Source organism: Chrysemys picta, chromosome 7 (assembly GCF_011386835.1).
Source record: "Chrysemys picta bellii isolate R12L10 chromosome 7, ASM1138683v2, whole genome shotgun sequence".
Taxonomy (NCBI): Eukaryota; Metazoa; Chordata; order Testudines; family Emydidae; genus Chrysemys; species Chrysemys picta.
The window spans coordinates 127,571,316-127,584,298 of record NC_088797.1 but is presented as its reverse complement, the minus strand read 5'-3'; the positions used below and the strand labels follow the sequence as shown (position 1 = coordinate 127,584,298).

Genomic DNA, 12,983 nt, shown 5'->3' with positions numbered 1-12,983 from the left:
TCTATGCATCCGAAGAAGTGAGGTTTTTACTCACGAAAGCTTATGCCCAAATAAATCTGTTAGTCTTTAAGGTGCCACCAGACTCTTTGTTGTTTCCATATACTTAAGTACCTGGGTGAACCAGGGCTTAACTCCCTCCTGAAGACTCATTTCTATCATGATGCCTGCATGAAAGGAGTTGGCTAAATATAGCTAGGTACAGAGGCCACTGGGATTTGCCATTTATTTAATATGCTTTGTATTCTCCTCTTGTAGTATTACAATATAACCAGTTCAGGGCATGGATGGTGTCTGCCTAAGTTTTACTAAGTGCCTGGCATACTTTGGTCACTGTTGTTGTATAAGTAAATTAATAATAATAAATAGCCTTCATTAAAGAGTCTACACCTCACTCTTTTAATTAAAGGCTACAAAACCTCTCAATCCACATCTCGGAGACTCCCAGTGCGTTCTCCAGCAAAACAAGACTTGACATTCCTGATAGTCCTACAGCAGAAAAGTTTATTTCATTAAAAAAATGATTAAAACCTTTCAACCCTTTATATGTTTTAAAGAACCCCAAAAGGGGACAAATGTATCACCTTTAAAAGGCTTGGCACCTACATTTTACAGTGCTGGGTGCACTAGTCATGCATAAAGATATGGAAAATATTAGTTTTCAAGGCACAGAGAAACTGATGTTTCTAAATTATATAAATATAAAGAGACTTATTGCTGGCTTGAAATGAAGTGTCACCTCCAATCAAAAGCACTTCGATTTTATTGTGAAAGGATTATTTGGAAAGTAACTGCTAGTCTAACATGGTCAAGTAACCTTTGCATTTTCAAAAAGAACAGGAGTACTTGTGGCACCTTAGAGACTAACACATTTATTAGAGCATAAGCTTTCATGGACTACAGCCCACTTCTTCGGATGCATAGTGGGCTGTAGCCCACGAAAGCTTATGCTCTAATAAATGTGTTAGTCTCTAAGGTGCCACAAGTACTCCTGTTCTTTTTGCGGATACAGACTAACACGGCTGCTACTCTGAAAACTTTGCATTTTCTTTTACTTCATAGTACCAGGGATAGTAAAACACTGAAAGCAGGCTATTGTGCACATTGTAGCAGTTACTTTTCCAGGATTTTTAACTGTGAATTGAACACAATGTTAGCAAATGTGGGCCCTTATGTACCCAAGCTTAGTTAGTGTGAACTATAAATAAGAAACTTCTGGTTGATAAGGGGTAGAAAACAAATGCAGGGCATCAGATTTTCCATAGCACTAACAGAATTTCTCCGTAACAGGGAGATTCCTACTATCTGTTGCCTTCACCCAATCTAGGTCCAAATAAGGAATTTTAGCAGAAACAGCTTGAAATTATGTGGGTTCCATCTCTTTGTACAACTTGTGCAGTAACCTACTTTTCACGAGTGAGCATTTCCAATATCAATAATGTATAACATTAAAAGTGGTACACACGAAGAATGGGTTAAAAGAAGGTAAATTTGGGGCTAAAGTCAGGAACAGCTGAAGCAGGGTGCCACTATATTGAATGTTACTCAGGACCGAATGCAGAAAGATGCCAGCGAGCACACAGTTACTGTTATTAGAAGCTTGCCGTGTATTAATCAGAGTTGTTGACATTCCTCAATATCTGCTCAGAGGATGAGAGCAACACTAATGCTGACTTCTGCACAGCAAACGGTCAAGCAAACCACAGTTCTCTTGGTCCAATTCCATCTGACAAGCAATCCAGCGACACAACAAAGACACACCAGCACCACTATATAACTGTACACATTCTAGGCAAAAAATATCAGCAAGCCACGTCAAACCACACAAGCAGAAAACAGGTATTTATATCTAGGCATTTACGACCATGGTGTATACTCCTAATTCATTAGTAAATCCTCAATAAGCCCAGCCGCATCATTTTGCAAAGAGACCACTCTCTCCCTTCACTAGATAAATTATTTACTATGAAAGAAAATTAAGGTGACCCGTAAGGGAGAGCTAGTTAGAATACGGGAGATCATGGGAATAGACATTCCTGCAAGATTGCATTTCAGCTTTCACATGCATCCTCTACTCAACTGCTAAAAAGGTTTAATCAGGAATCCTATTTACTACAGAAAACAGATGGAGACTCCAAACCTTGATCCCTCTACCAGTAATTATTTCCTTTACATTTGTATTTCCCCTCTGCATCTCTTTATTCTTCTTAATTTACATTTTACAACATCATAGGCTGTAATTGTGACACTTTAAAATACACACTAGAAACAACAGAATTACAACCCTTTTAAAGTTTTTCACAACAAAATTTATTAGAAGAATAGTGGTTTTGAAAAGTCTAGCATCCAGTGAAAACTACCATACACAACGTTACAGCTGGGAATGTGTTTCCAAAATGACATGGTCAAATAATACAATGGAGCCATTAAATCTTACACATGCACAACAAGAGAATTAGCGCTTCTGACATACAATGCAAAAAAAATAAATGGACCACGTGAATTAAAAATTTAAAAGTACTTATCACATACATTAAGACACAGCTTATTTAGTCCAGTCAAAAAATCAGAACTGCATTAAAAAAATTAATGTAGTGCAATCAAACCAAAAACCTTAATTTGTGATCATAAGTGCTCTACTACATAAAACGTTGATCATAGCAAGGAACAAAAGTTCAAATCACACAGTACAAAAAAATCTGTAAATAAATATAAACTACAGTACAAGAGAAATATTAAATTATACAATTCCGTCAAACTGTAAACAGTATATTGAAATGAGGTCCATAAGAGTAAAGGGGGGGTTCCTGTATTTTTTCCCATGACACTTGAACTTCTAGAGGTCAGAGAGAAATGCCATTTTCCATACTCGTCAAAGACTATGGGTCACATAAATAGAAAGAGAACTCTTTTCAGATGTAAAGTATCAAATAATAAAGCAGAGGTGTTGCTGACTTGTAACTGCAGACACATTACTACAGGTACAGAGAAGCAGATTTTTTCTTAAAATTTCACCCCCTGTGCAGATACAGCAGACAGGCCCATCTCTACAGCTGTTAAGTGCCAACACATTCTGAATTAGTGCTCAGCATTAGAAAAGAGACACCTGTCAGGGGCTTAGTCTTTCCAATTATGTGGTAGTGATTATACAGACTATTATAGACTTGTACCTCTGCTGATTATCTGACAGGTTTACATGCTTGTCATACAACACCGACTTTGGCAGAACAATTACTAATAAACTCAAAGCACTTCTGGCCCGTTGGTTTCCATCACAGTGGCCAGTGCACAGAATTCTCTAAAGACATTGCATAACTAGAATGTAGAGGTCAGACACCCAAGGACCGGTGCTTGAATTTAGAAGTAGTTATGGTGAAAGAGAAGCAAGAGCCACATTAAGGAAATGCTCCTGTAGAGTTTACAGAAGCAGCTGGGAATGTATTTTACTTTAGCTGCACTGGCTAGTAGTGGCATTTTAAAATATATACGCTTAAGATTACATATATAATATATATGTATAGAATATAATACATATTATATAATATAGAGAGAGAAATTTCTTACAATACATAGTTAACAGGAACCCCCATGCGATCTGCTCAGTAGTAACTGAATATACAGAATGCCACTATAAGTGTCCGAGGCACTGTGTGCTGGAGAGTAATATGCAGCTTTAAAATCCGTTTGGCTGAGTTATACCTGGATACCTGAACTGAGTTTTAAGTTGACATTCATCAAAGATGTGCTATCAGCACGTCAAAAGAAAAGCAAAACAAAAGACAAGTCACTGCTAGGTTTAAGAATAGAGTACAAGTACCTGAATTGAGTGAGGATAGTGTGTAAACTGTCCCTGAGGGTTTTTAAACAGTGTGTACAAGCTGGATTCCTAAGAACATTAGTTTAACTTACATTGCGGACTGATAAAATACCAATGTCTGACAATTTAACAAGTGGAGGTTAGAAAGAGTTATGAGCAAACACTCCAAACATATTTTATACATTTTTTAAAGCAGCAGTAAGCTGCTGTAAGCATACATCCCATCAGTACAAGCAACACATGGGACTCAGATAAAGGTTTCTATTTGCAAAAAGCCCATCACATATCAATAAGTAAAGAATAGTCACCTGCTAAATTAGAATGCACCTAATTACAGACTAGCAATTCAAGATTAGGTTTTTAATCAAATACTTTGCTATTACATACTAAAATTCCTTAAGCACACGAATGCTGGTATTCTAATCTAGTTAGTTTTTTTTAAAATGTTCCCCCTTCATTTAAGAAATAGACCATTCCACAATTTAAACATTAAGATCCATTTTCAGTCCTCAGACGTAAAAAGCATGTCAGTGAGTTTATATTAAAAATTTACATGGTAAAAAGGCTTGAATTTCAGCCAAAAGATTCTAAACACTGCTCATTCCCTGAAGGTGTAAGGGAGAGAGAATCCCTACCCATTTTTCTAGTGATATATTTTTCAAACTGAACACTACACAATGGTTTAAAATGATTTTTCATTTTGGGAAATTTCCCTCCTCCCTCCCAGTTACCCCAGATTCCAAATCTCAAGCCCTGAAATGGTCTGTGGAAATGATTTGTTAAAATATCAAGCATATACATTTAGAAGTTGCCTGAACACTATAAAATATTGTAGTATTATTCTTTAAAGACAGATTAATATCTCAAGAGAGCTTGTGATCTGACATGACAAATGGTTAATAATAATCCTAGATTGTAACATTTACAGTATCTAAGATTCTGAAGACCAGATAAATTAAGACTTTAGTATATTAGAACACAAAAAAGTGCTGCAGGATCCCTTTTCCGGTATTGTACAATAGGTCAGACAAGTGCTTTTATAATGACAGTAACGTTTACTGGACTTGCTGCCACCAAGCATAAAAATATCACCTGCAAAAACATTTGAGATGTAGCACCAAGTATTTGATAAACTGTATTAGTAACTCTAGTGGTGTCTTCATTATTTTAGGGTGGAGAAAATATCTAGATCTGATTTCATCTGGCTAGTGACCACAGAAAATTCTCTTCTGATGGATCTGTCTGTATCCTAACCCCAGCCACCATCATATTCACCCAGACAGACATATCTGCAAATATATTATCTTAAGAATCTTGCTAAATTCTACTCACCCATTTAATAGGGACAAGTAAAATATATTTTTAGAAAGAGAATGAAATTTTCTGGACAGAATTTTAAAAAATCCTTAATCATTGTAAAAAGGGTGGGGAAATAGATTTTGCAACTGGGCTAGGAAATTTTCATGAGGATACTATAAGGCTATTTTAAAATGAATGTTTTCAGGACATTACCTGAGTAAGGGTATAATTTTGTAGGACATGAAATCCAAGACGGCTGTAATACTGGTACACAGATTTTTGCCTAAGTCAAACCCAGAATCTGTGAAAGACAGATGTTGGAATATATGCATGTAACTGCTTGTGGGGTTTTTTGGTATCTGTGTAGTGTACCTGTGGATCATTTTTTGTGTCTACAATATTTCTGTTTAGCGATCATCAAGATATGATGAAAAATTCAATTATATATTACATACTGAAAGAGTAAATATAGTGATTACAATATATGATAGTTCCAAATGAACTTGCAACTAACTAACAGTGCATACGTTTAAGCTTCTGCAGGATCTAATTTCGAGTTTTCAGTATAATTCAAAAGCAGTGGAAACCTTACCAGTACCAAAACTAGTCACAGAAAGAGAATTTGATAGATATAATTTGTATACTAGCATTAGTCAATATAATCTTATTTGGAAAAAAAAAGGTGGGTTTACTTAAACCAGCATAAATCTCACCGCTGAAATTTCTATTAAGGAAAACCTCAAGTTATTCCTGACCCTCATGAATATGTAGGCAACATACCAATGTTACCACTATGTTTTGGCAGAGAATTTAAAACAAAAATCATTTTGTGACGAATAAAGCTTTCTGTACAATGTAATAAATTCTCCTTCATACAGTTTGGACTTGCAGCTAGTGTACATCATCTTTAAACCAAAGCGTTAAGCATCTGTCTTTATTTAAAAAAAAAAAAAAAAGACCTCTCCATGTTCTAGTTCTGGTAACACTGCATTTTGGGTAAGACAAGGGAATTGCACAGCCTTCCCTTCACTCACAGGCCACATTCATCTACCACTCCTAAAACTCGAGGACAGCCAAGAAGAGAGACTTAATCCTAAAGAAACTGAACAGAAAGACTTGGGAATTTGCCCTTCCACCTGACACCAGTATAACTATCCTTTTCAGTACAGTTTGAAAAACAATTTGATATGAACAAATAAGTTATTACGGCTTGTACAGAGTTTAGTAAACCCCAGGACTGGGGGATCATTTTGCCAGTTATCTTCACAAAACCCTAATCAATTTCTTTAGGAAGCCAACCTACTCTTTAGCGCTTCCCTGAAGGAAATGTTTACAGACTCTTTTAAATGCAGATTTGCCATGAAACACAGCACAAACCATAAGCACTGGAACTAGGGGTTTCGGGGTGCTGCCACACCCCCTGGCTTGCAGTAGTAATAAGAGTTTCCATGTTCAGCACCCCTACCATAAAAATTGTTCCAGGACCACTGGCAAAAATCATTCTTTGTGTGCTCCTGAACAATCTAAATGTATATGTGCAGCTGCCTCTTGTGTGACAGGAGTGCCCTCAGGCATGTGACTCAGGAAAGAACCACAAACAAAAGGGTACATAATAGTTACATCAAGACTGAGCAGCTGAATTTGTTACCATGTAAGAGGCACCAATCATATACATTTATTAAGAATCATTTCTGTTCTGAAATGGGAAATATTAGGGCTGGATTTCAGGTCTAGTGGCAGGCAGCATGGGCCAGTCAAAGTTTGGGTCCTGGGGCCAGTGAGAAGTAAGAGCACATTTTTTGTGTTGCTATTTAGGAACTTCATCTGACTAATGCAGAAGTAGCAATGAGTGATTCTAAAGGAAGCTGTGACTTGAGCTTTTAATGGACTGCATGGGGCTCTGAGGACCTTCTCTCTACACCAGAAATAAAATAAGCCCAAATACTACATGCCCCTACAATATAGAATTGGAATGTTCCATTCTTTATAGCTGGAGTCAAGTGTAACAGCCACAATAAGAATGCCTACTACATTGTGGAATGAGGATCCAACTGGCTGAAAGTGAGGTAATAATTTGTAATAGGTCACTAGAGTTCTAAAAAAGCACTTTTACATTTTACAGGTCCAAATAAAAAACAGATACATTTCATACATGTCGGGCTTGCTCACCAGAACTGTACGATAATTAACTCCACACCAGGACCCCTACCACATCTTCATTATATGCTGCAGCAAAGATTTACCAAGCAACATCTAAACTTCAGTACAATATGAAAATTGATTCTTAAAACTTTATACACACAAAATAGAACATTACTTTTCTAGGATGGGAATAGAGAGAGGGATTCTCCTTCATGATAGTTGGACTGAAAAACTAGTTTTCAGAGACTGCCACAAATATGATTCACAGTTTCTTGCTGTCATCAGCAGCCTCTTTCAGCTAAGTGAAAACTACATCATCAGTGTGCTATACAACAATACTGCTGAATCCAATGACTATATCTGATGGTTACCCTTGGGAACAAGAGAAAACTAGTGACTGAAAATACCTGAAAGGCCGCCTCCTACAGACTCCCTGATTTTCACAGGGTAGCAGTTTGTCTGTGTTCTGTTAACATTGTGCTCCCACAAAAGCACCAGGAGGAACAAGGTCTAAGCCCTATCTCCTGTCCAACTGATCCAAATAACATAAGCATCCACTTATCAGAAATAACATGAGAAACAAAGCCTTTGTTATAAAGACAGCAGTGAACCACCACATCTTCCCACACCAAAATATGGTCAACTGGGAATTCTGGCCATGCAAACTGCTAGTCAGCAGAAAATTAAGCATGCTAATGGACAAACATTAATTCCAATTATATATTTAAAATGATCCCAAATACTACGAAGATAGCTACACTGAAAGCGCCTGTAAAGAATATGGAGTGAAAGAAAGAAATTGAACATCAGTGGATCACTGCAGCACTAGAGCGATACCAGTCATGTGATCAATCACCTCAGAGAAAATACGTTAGATGGGACTTTGAAACAAAATTTAACATTAAAAGGTGCACCTGAATATTACAGACTAAATTTACAAAACCTACAATAAGGTAAAATATATATCTTTTGAATATTCAGCAGCTTTTTTTAATTGTTTTTATTTTTTTGAGAGGCTCATGAAATTTTAAAAGGGACCACTAACTAATCTCAACCATGCTTCACAAAACAATAATGGCTATTTTATATTGCAGTTACCAATGTAATGCAATTAGTGCTTAAAAAATAATCTACACTTTTTTTTTTCCTTTTTTCTTTTTAAACAGAGACCTTTGGAGGAAATATGGTTGTTCAAAAGCTTCTCAGAAAAGAAAGATTACCTGAATATTAAATGATCACAGATCTCAAGTGTAATGTTTAAAAGCTTCGCAGACATGAATATTACAATCTTCAGGTCTCAGGACATTTAATCTGAGAAAGATAAGCGTTTGGTTTGTTTTTAAAATTCACTTTCTAACCAAAGCAAATAATAAGAGTACTTCACTTTTCACTATCTATTTACAATTCTTAGCCTACAGTCTGAACTGATGCAAGACAAGTTCTCTTTTTAAACTGCAGCATTCAAGGGTAGGCACACCATTCTTCTGCTGCACGATTGTCATCCACTTAAACAGACACACACAAAATATTGAGGTGAGTAAATGAGCACTCCACGTGCACTGCAATAAAACTCAACTCATACACCACTTAAATAAAGACAACCGCAAAAGGTTAAACCTCTCTGAACAGTAAAACTCTATGCAAGTGTAACATTTTTAGCTTGCAGCAAACCTTCCACTATAACCTCCAACAGCAGATGAAATCACACATTTAACAGTGCACTTTTATTGCAATCTCCAGATAAACTGGACTATATTGCAGAGTTTATATACTGCTACTGAGCTTACAACTGCTTTAAATGATGAGATGGCAGCTAGATCTCTATGAGGAACCAGACTTTTGAGTGTTGACATTCAGTAAAAAACAAAAACAAAGCACAGCTGGGCCAAAAGCCCCGACCATCTCAAGAATGAGCAGTGCATATTTAAAACGACAGCAATGGTGTGCCTAACCTTTGAACAGAATAGGTTGCTGGAAAAAAAATATAAACAAAAGAAGGCTAATTGAATTAACTGCTCCAGAATTCATTCAGTAGCCCTGGGGCTACGGAGGCCATCTTCCCATGAACTTTTTAGTATCCACTTTCAATCACCAACAGTGCTTAATGCTCTCTCACACACAAATTCCAACACTTCTTTTGGTTGTGCAACTGGGGAAATAGTGGTCCTACAAACCTTTTGCACAAGTTTAAATTAAGACTAAATTGTTTCCACCTGAAGAACCAGCAATTCTGATTTTGTCAAATTGTAATAAGTCCAGTGAGCTTTATCTGGTGACTGATCACTCCAGCAGAAATGATCAAAGACAAGAGTATTGTACAAAATGTATCCTGAATCTATAGAACGATAAAAATATCACCATACTAAAAACAATTGGACTTGTGGTTTATGGAGTGTTTATATGATGTTTAACTGCTAACACTAGTGTGTGCTAAACCACTATCAAATCAACACCAGGTAAAAGTAAAACAAAGAAATGCAGGATATGAGAGAACATTTCCTGCTACTGGCAACTGTAGTATTTAAAAAGGAAACACTCATTGGGTGTTCAACCCTGACAGTATTACAGCTAGATATGATGTGGAGCCTAAATCAGATCAGGCTACCGGTGTGTTTTTATTTCTTCCCTGAACATTAACACAGATCCTTCATTAATGTGGATATTTGGGCAGACTAGAGAGGTTGTAAAGTTTATGAGATCACTGTTGTGTTTTACGCAAGATCACAGTAATTTGTTACGCGTACCCCCACTCCCCAGTTTAGAGTCATTTAACCTAGTTGTTGGAACCGCAGTTTAGTAAACTCAGAATCAAGTCTGTAAAAAGTGACAGGTTACAAAGAACCATAGTTTTGTTAAAATGAGGCATACCCCAATACATCATTTAGTGTACCCTGACTGCTCCCGACTAAAAGGAGCTTGTCTTCCGTGAGATAAGGCTACATCCTCAAACAGGTGAGTCTAAATCTCACCTTTATAAAATATCAAACAAAATTACAGCGAAGGTAGTGTTACAAAGTGGTTAACCAAAGTATTCTGAAGGTAGTGTATGTAAGTTTCCCACCCCTCCCCTCTGGGTGAGCACTAAGCAGACTGCTAATGGTAAATTAATTTAGAAAGAAAATGGCAAAAGCCTAATTAGACCCAATTGATTACCCATCTCCAAGTTCAAGAGATTTGCCATTCCTAAAGAGCTTGTGTTAGTTTAATTCTTCAATCAACTGGATCCAAGAAGGGGGAAAAAAGAGTTCTGAAGAATTTGTGAAGCTTTTCAAATTATTATAAAAAGTAGTTTGATTCTCATTCAAAAATGTCTGGCATTAGAGAGAATCAGTTTCACAGAGTGGACTTGGTTTTGAAAGGCAAATATGAAGGAAAAAAAAAAAGAAAAGAAAAAAAGTACAGGCTCCACAGGCAAGGAGTCTACTTCCACATGTCTGCATTCTTTGTGAGGTAACTCAATTCTCCATAGAACAATAGAGAAACATGCAAAAGGCAAAAAAAAAAAAAGAAAGAAAGAAAGAAAAAGGATCTGAGCCACACTGGGCCAGAAAATTTACAACTATGCAACATTCGGAGCACACCTTTCACCTGTGCCCACAAGAGTCTCATGCTAAACTGCAAAGGAGCAAGTGTCACAGTAAACAGAGGGGAGTCAGGTGCACTCAGTAGTAGCTGAACAATGCAGTAGTGCTCACCCAGTCTGTAAAGTAATTGGCACTCTACAACATCCCTATTCATCTTTTGATTCATTCGCACTTTGTGCTGCCTCTCCCTGGGGATCTAATTCCATCTTTATTGAAACATCCTGCCCCTCCGACCTCATTAATTTCATTTTTTTCTTTGGAGGGTTTTTCAAAGTGCCCAGCCTCTCTTTAACTTTGTACTCCAGTGTACTGTGGGGAATCCCATAAATACTCTGAGCTTTGGAAACACTCATTTTCCCACTCATAACCACAGAGATTGCTTCCTCCAGTATCTCGCTGTTGTACTGTCTGTATCTCCCTCTTTTCTTCCTAGGTTGCTTGGAGCCAGGATCTCCCTCTTGATCAGAGGTGGGATATGGCTGTCCAGAGGTAGACTGCTCAGCATCTGAGCCCCAGGAATCTGGTCCAGCATCCAGCAAACTTCTCCTGTTTTGTTTTGGAAGGATAGCCCTTAACTTTTTACTAAGCGCGCTCTCCGTTTGTGAACCCATTACCAAAGAGCTATAGCTGTACTGGTCACCAGTGCGGGACTCCCATGAAAGGTCCATGCCTCGAACTTGTGGTATCTTTAAATCCACAGGAGATGAATGGCTCACATCCTTTTTCCCATCCTGTTTAGTATGAAGTGCCATTTTTTGAAAGGCAGAGTTTTCTGTAAGAAAAGGAAGGTCACTGATGTTGCTGAGTGCACCATTTCCCCTGAATTTCATGCGGCTGAAATTGAATTCATAGTGTGGTTTTGCCCAAGAAGCCTCCCTGGATAATATTAAGTGCTGTCCATGATTCTGCAGTCCAGATGGCCCATGGCTGGCAGCTGTAGAAAACTGGTTTCTGCTCAGCAGTTCTTCGCTAATCTGTAGTGATCGAGCCAGTGGAACTTTAAGAGATGTGGAGTGGCCATAAGCTTCCCTGGTTCCATCTTGCAAGCTTCTTGGAGGTACCCCATCACCACTCCGAAGTCCCTCTGGATGGTGCTGGCTGGGTCTCCCAGGTCGCCTAATTGGATGGAAGGAAACTGATGTGAGCAGGACTTGCACAGGTAGGGAGGGATGGGTGAGGGGGCCACTCCTTTATTAGAAGGCCTTGCTTGGGTAACATCACTTTTTGTGTTATTTATTTTTGTCTCTATTATTATTATTTATTTATTTATTTATTTTTTTAAAGTCTCAGCATCAGTCAGTTTTAAAACTTGTTCGCAAAAAAAGAGAAGCTTTTTGGGCAAAGAAAAATGAAAGCTGCTGCCTGGTCTCTGGTTGGGTTCACAAATTCTCGGAGTAGAAAAGGCTTCGCGCGCAAGCGTCTGAAAATAGCACCTTAATTATAAATTACAAAGTAATAGTCAGTCTTCATAGATCTATACACGACTGTGTTACTATTGTGACGTTACCACTAAACAAGTACAGTAATAAAAGAGTGATACAAAAGTGATACCAAATGCAACATATTCAACACACAAAAACCACAGCCACCTGCAGTATCAACACATTGGAGGAAACCTTGGAAGTTGTTTGCTTACATCACATACAAGCAAGAGTAGCTGCTCAATGTAAAAACGCTTAGCAGAACTCCAAGGAATTTGCTTAACTTGTAGTAAACACTAAATGTAAGAACTGGAATATTGCAGATCACAAAGAAAAACACTACATTACACCAGACTTACCACACTGATTCCTTTTAAATACAACTAGCTGCATAAATACATGTTCCTGATTCTCTGTTTGATATACATCAAGGCTAGAAGAAATGGTCTTTTCTTACCTCCAGAACAGTTATTCAGGTTCGTGCTCTACAAATTTTAGTCCAGATCAGGGGTTAGTAATAGGAAAATCAGTGTTTTTTAAATATAAAAATGTTAATTTAGAGTATCAAATCAAAACATTTGTTTTTGTTTTTAAATGCTTTTTTTCCAAAGAGCATTCCTGTAGCAAGGAATGCTTATTTAAGGTAATTTTTAGAATACTGTAAACCAAATTATATTGGTCCACAATAAAGTAGCTAAACAAACACACAAACCCTAAAACCTT

At 37.4% G+C, this 12,983-nt stretch overlaps 1 protein-coding gene across 8 annotated transcripts in view; it reads right to left on the bottom strand.

Moving 5' to 3' along the window:
* Nucleotides 1–2,283: 2,283 nt before the first annotated feature.
* LCOR (ligand dependent nuclear receptor corepressor) overlaps nucleotides 2,284–12,983 on the bottom strand; it is a 92,136-nt gene continuing 81,436 nt past the window's right edge. For all 8 annotated transcript variants that reach the window (XM_065552696.1, XM_065552698.1, XM_065552695.1 and 5 more), the window contains one exon: nucleotides 2,284–11,955. In XM_065552696.1, the coding sequence (XP_065408768.1) occupies nucleotides 10,986–11,955 (970 nt within the window). In that variant the 3' untranslated portion in view covers nucleotides 2,284–10,985. The remainder of the gene's footprint in view (nucleotides 11,956–12,983) is intronic.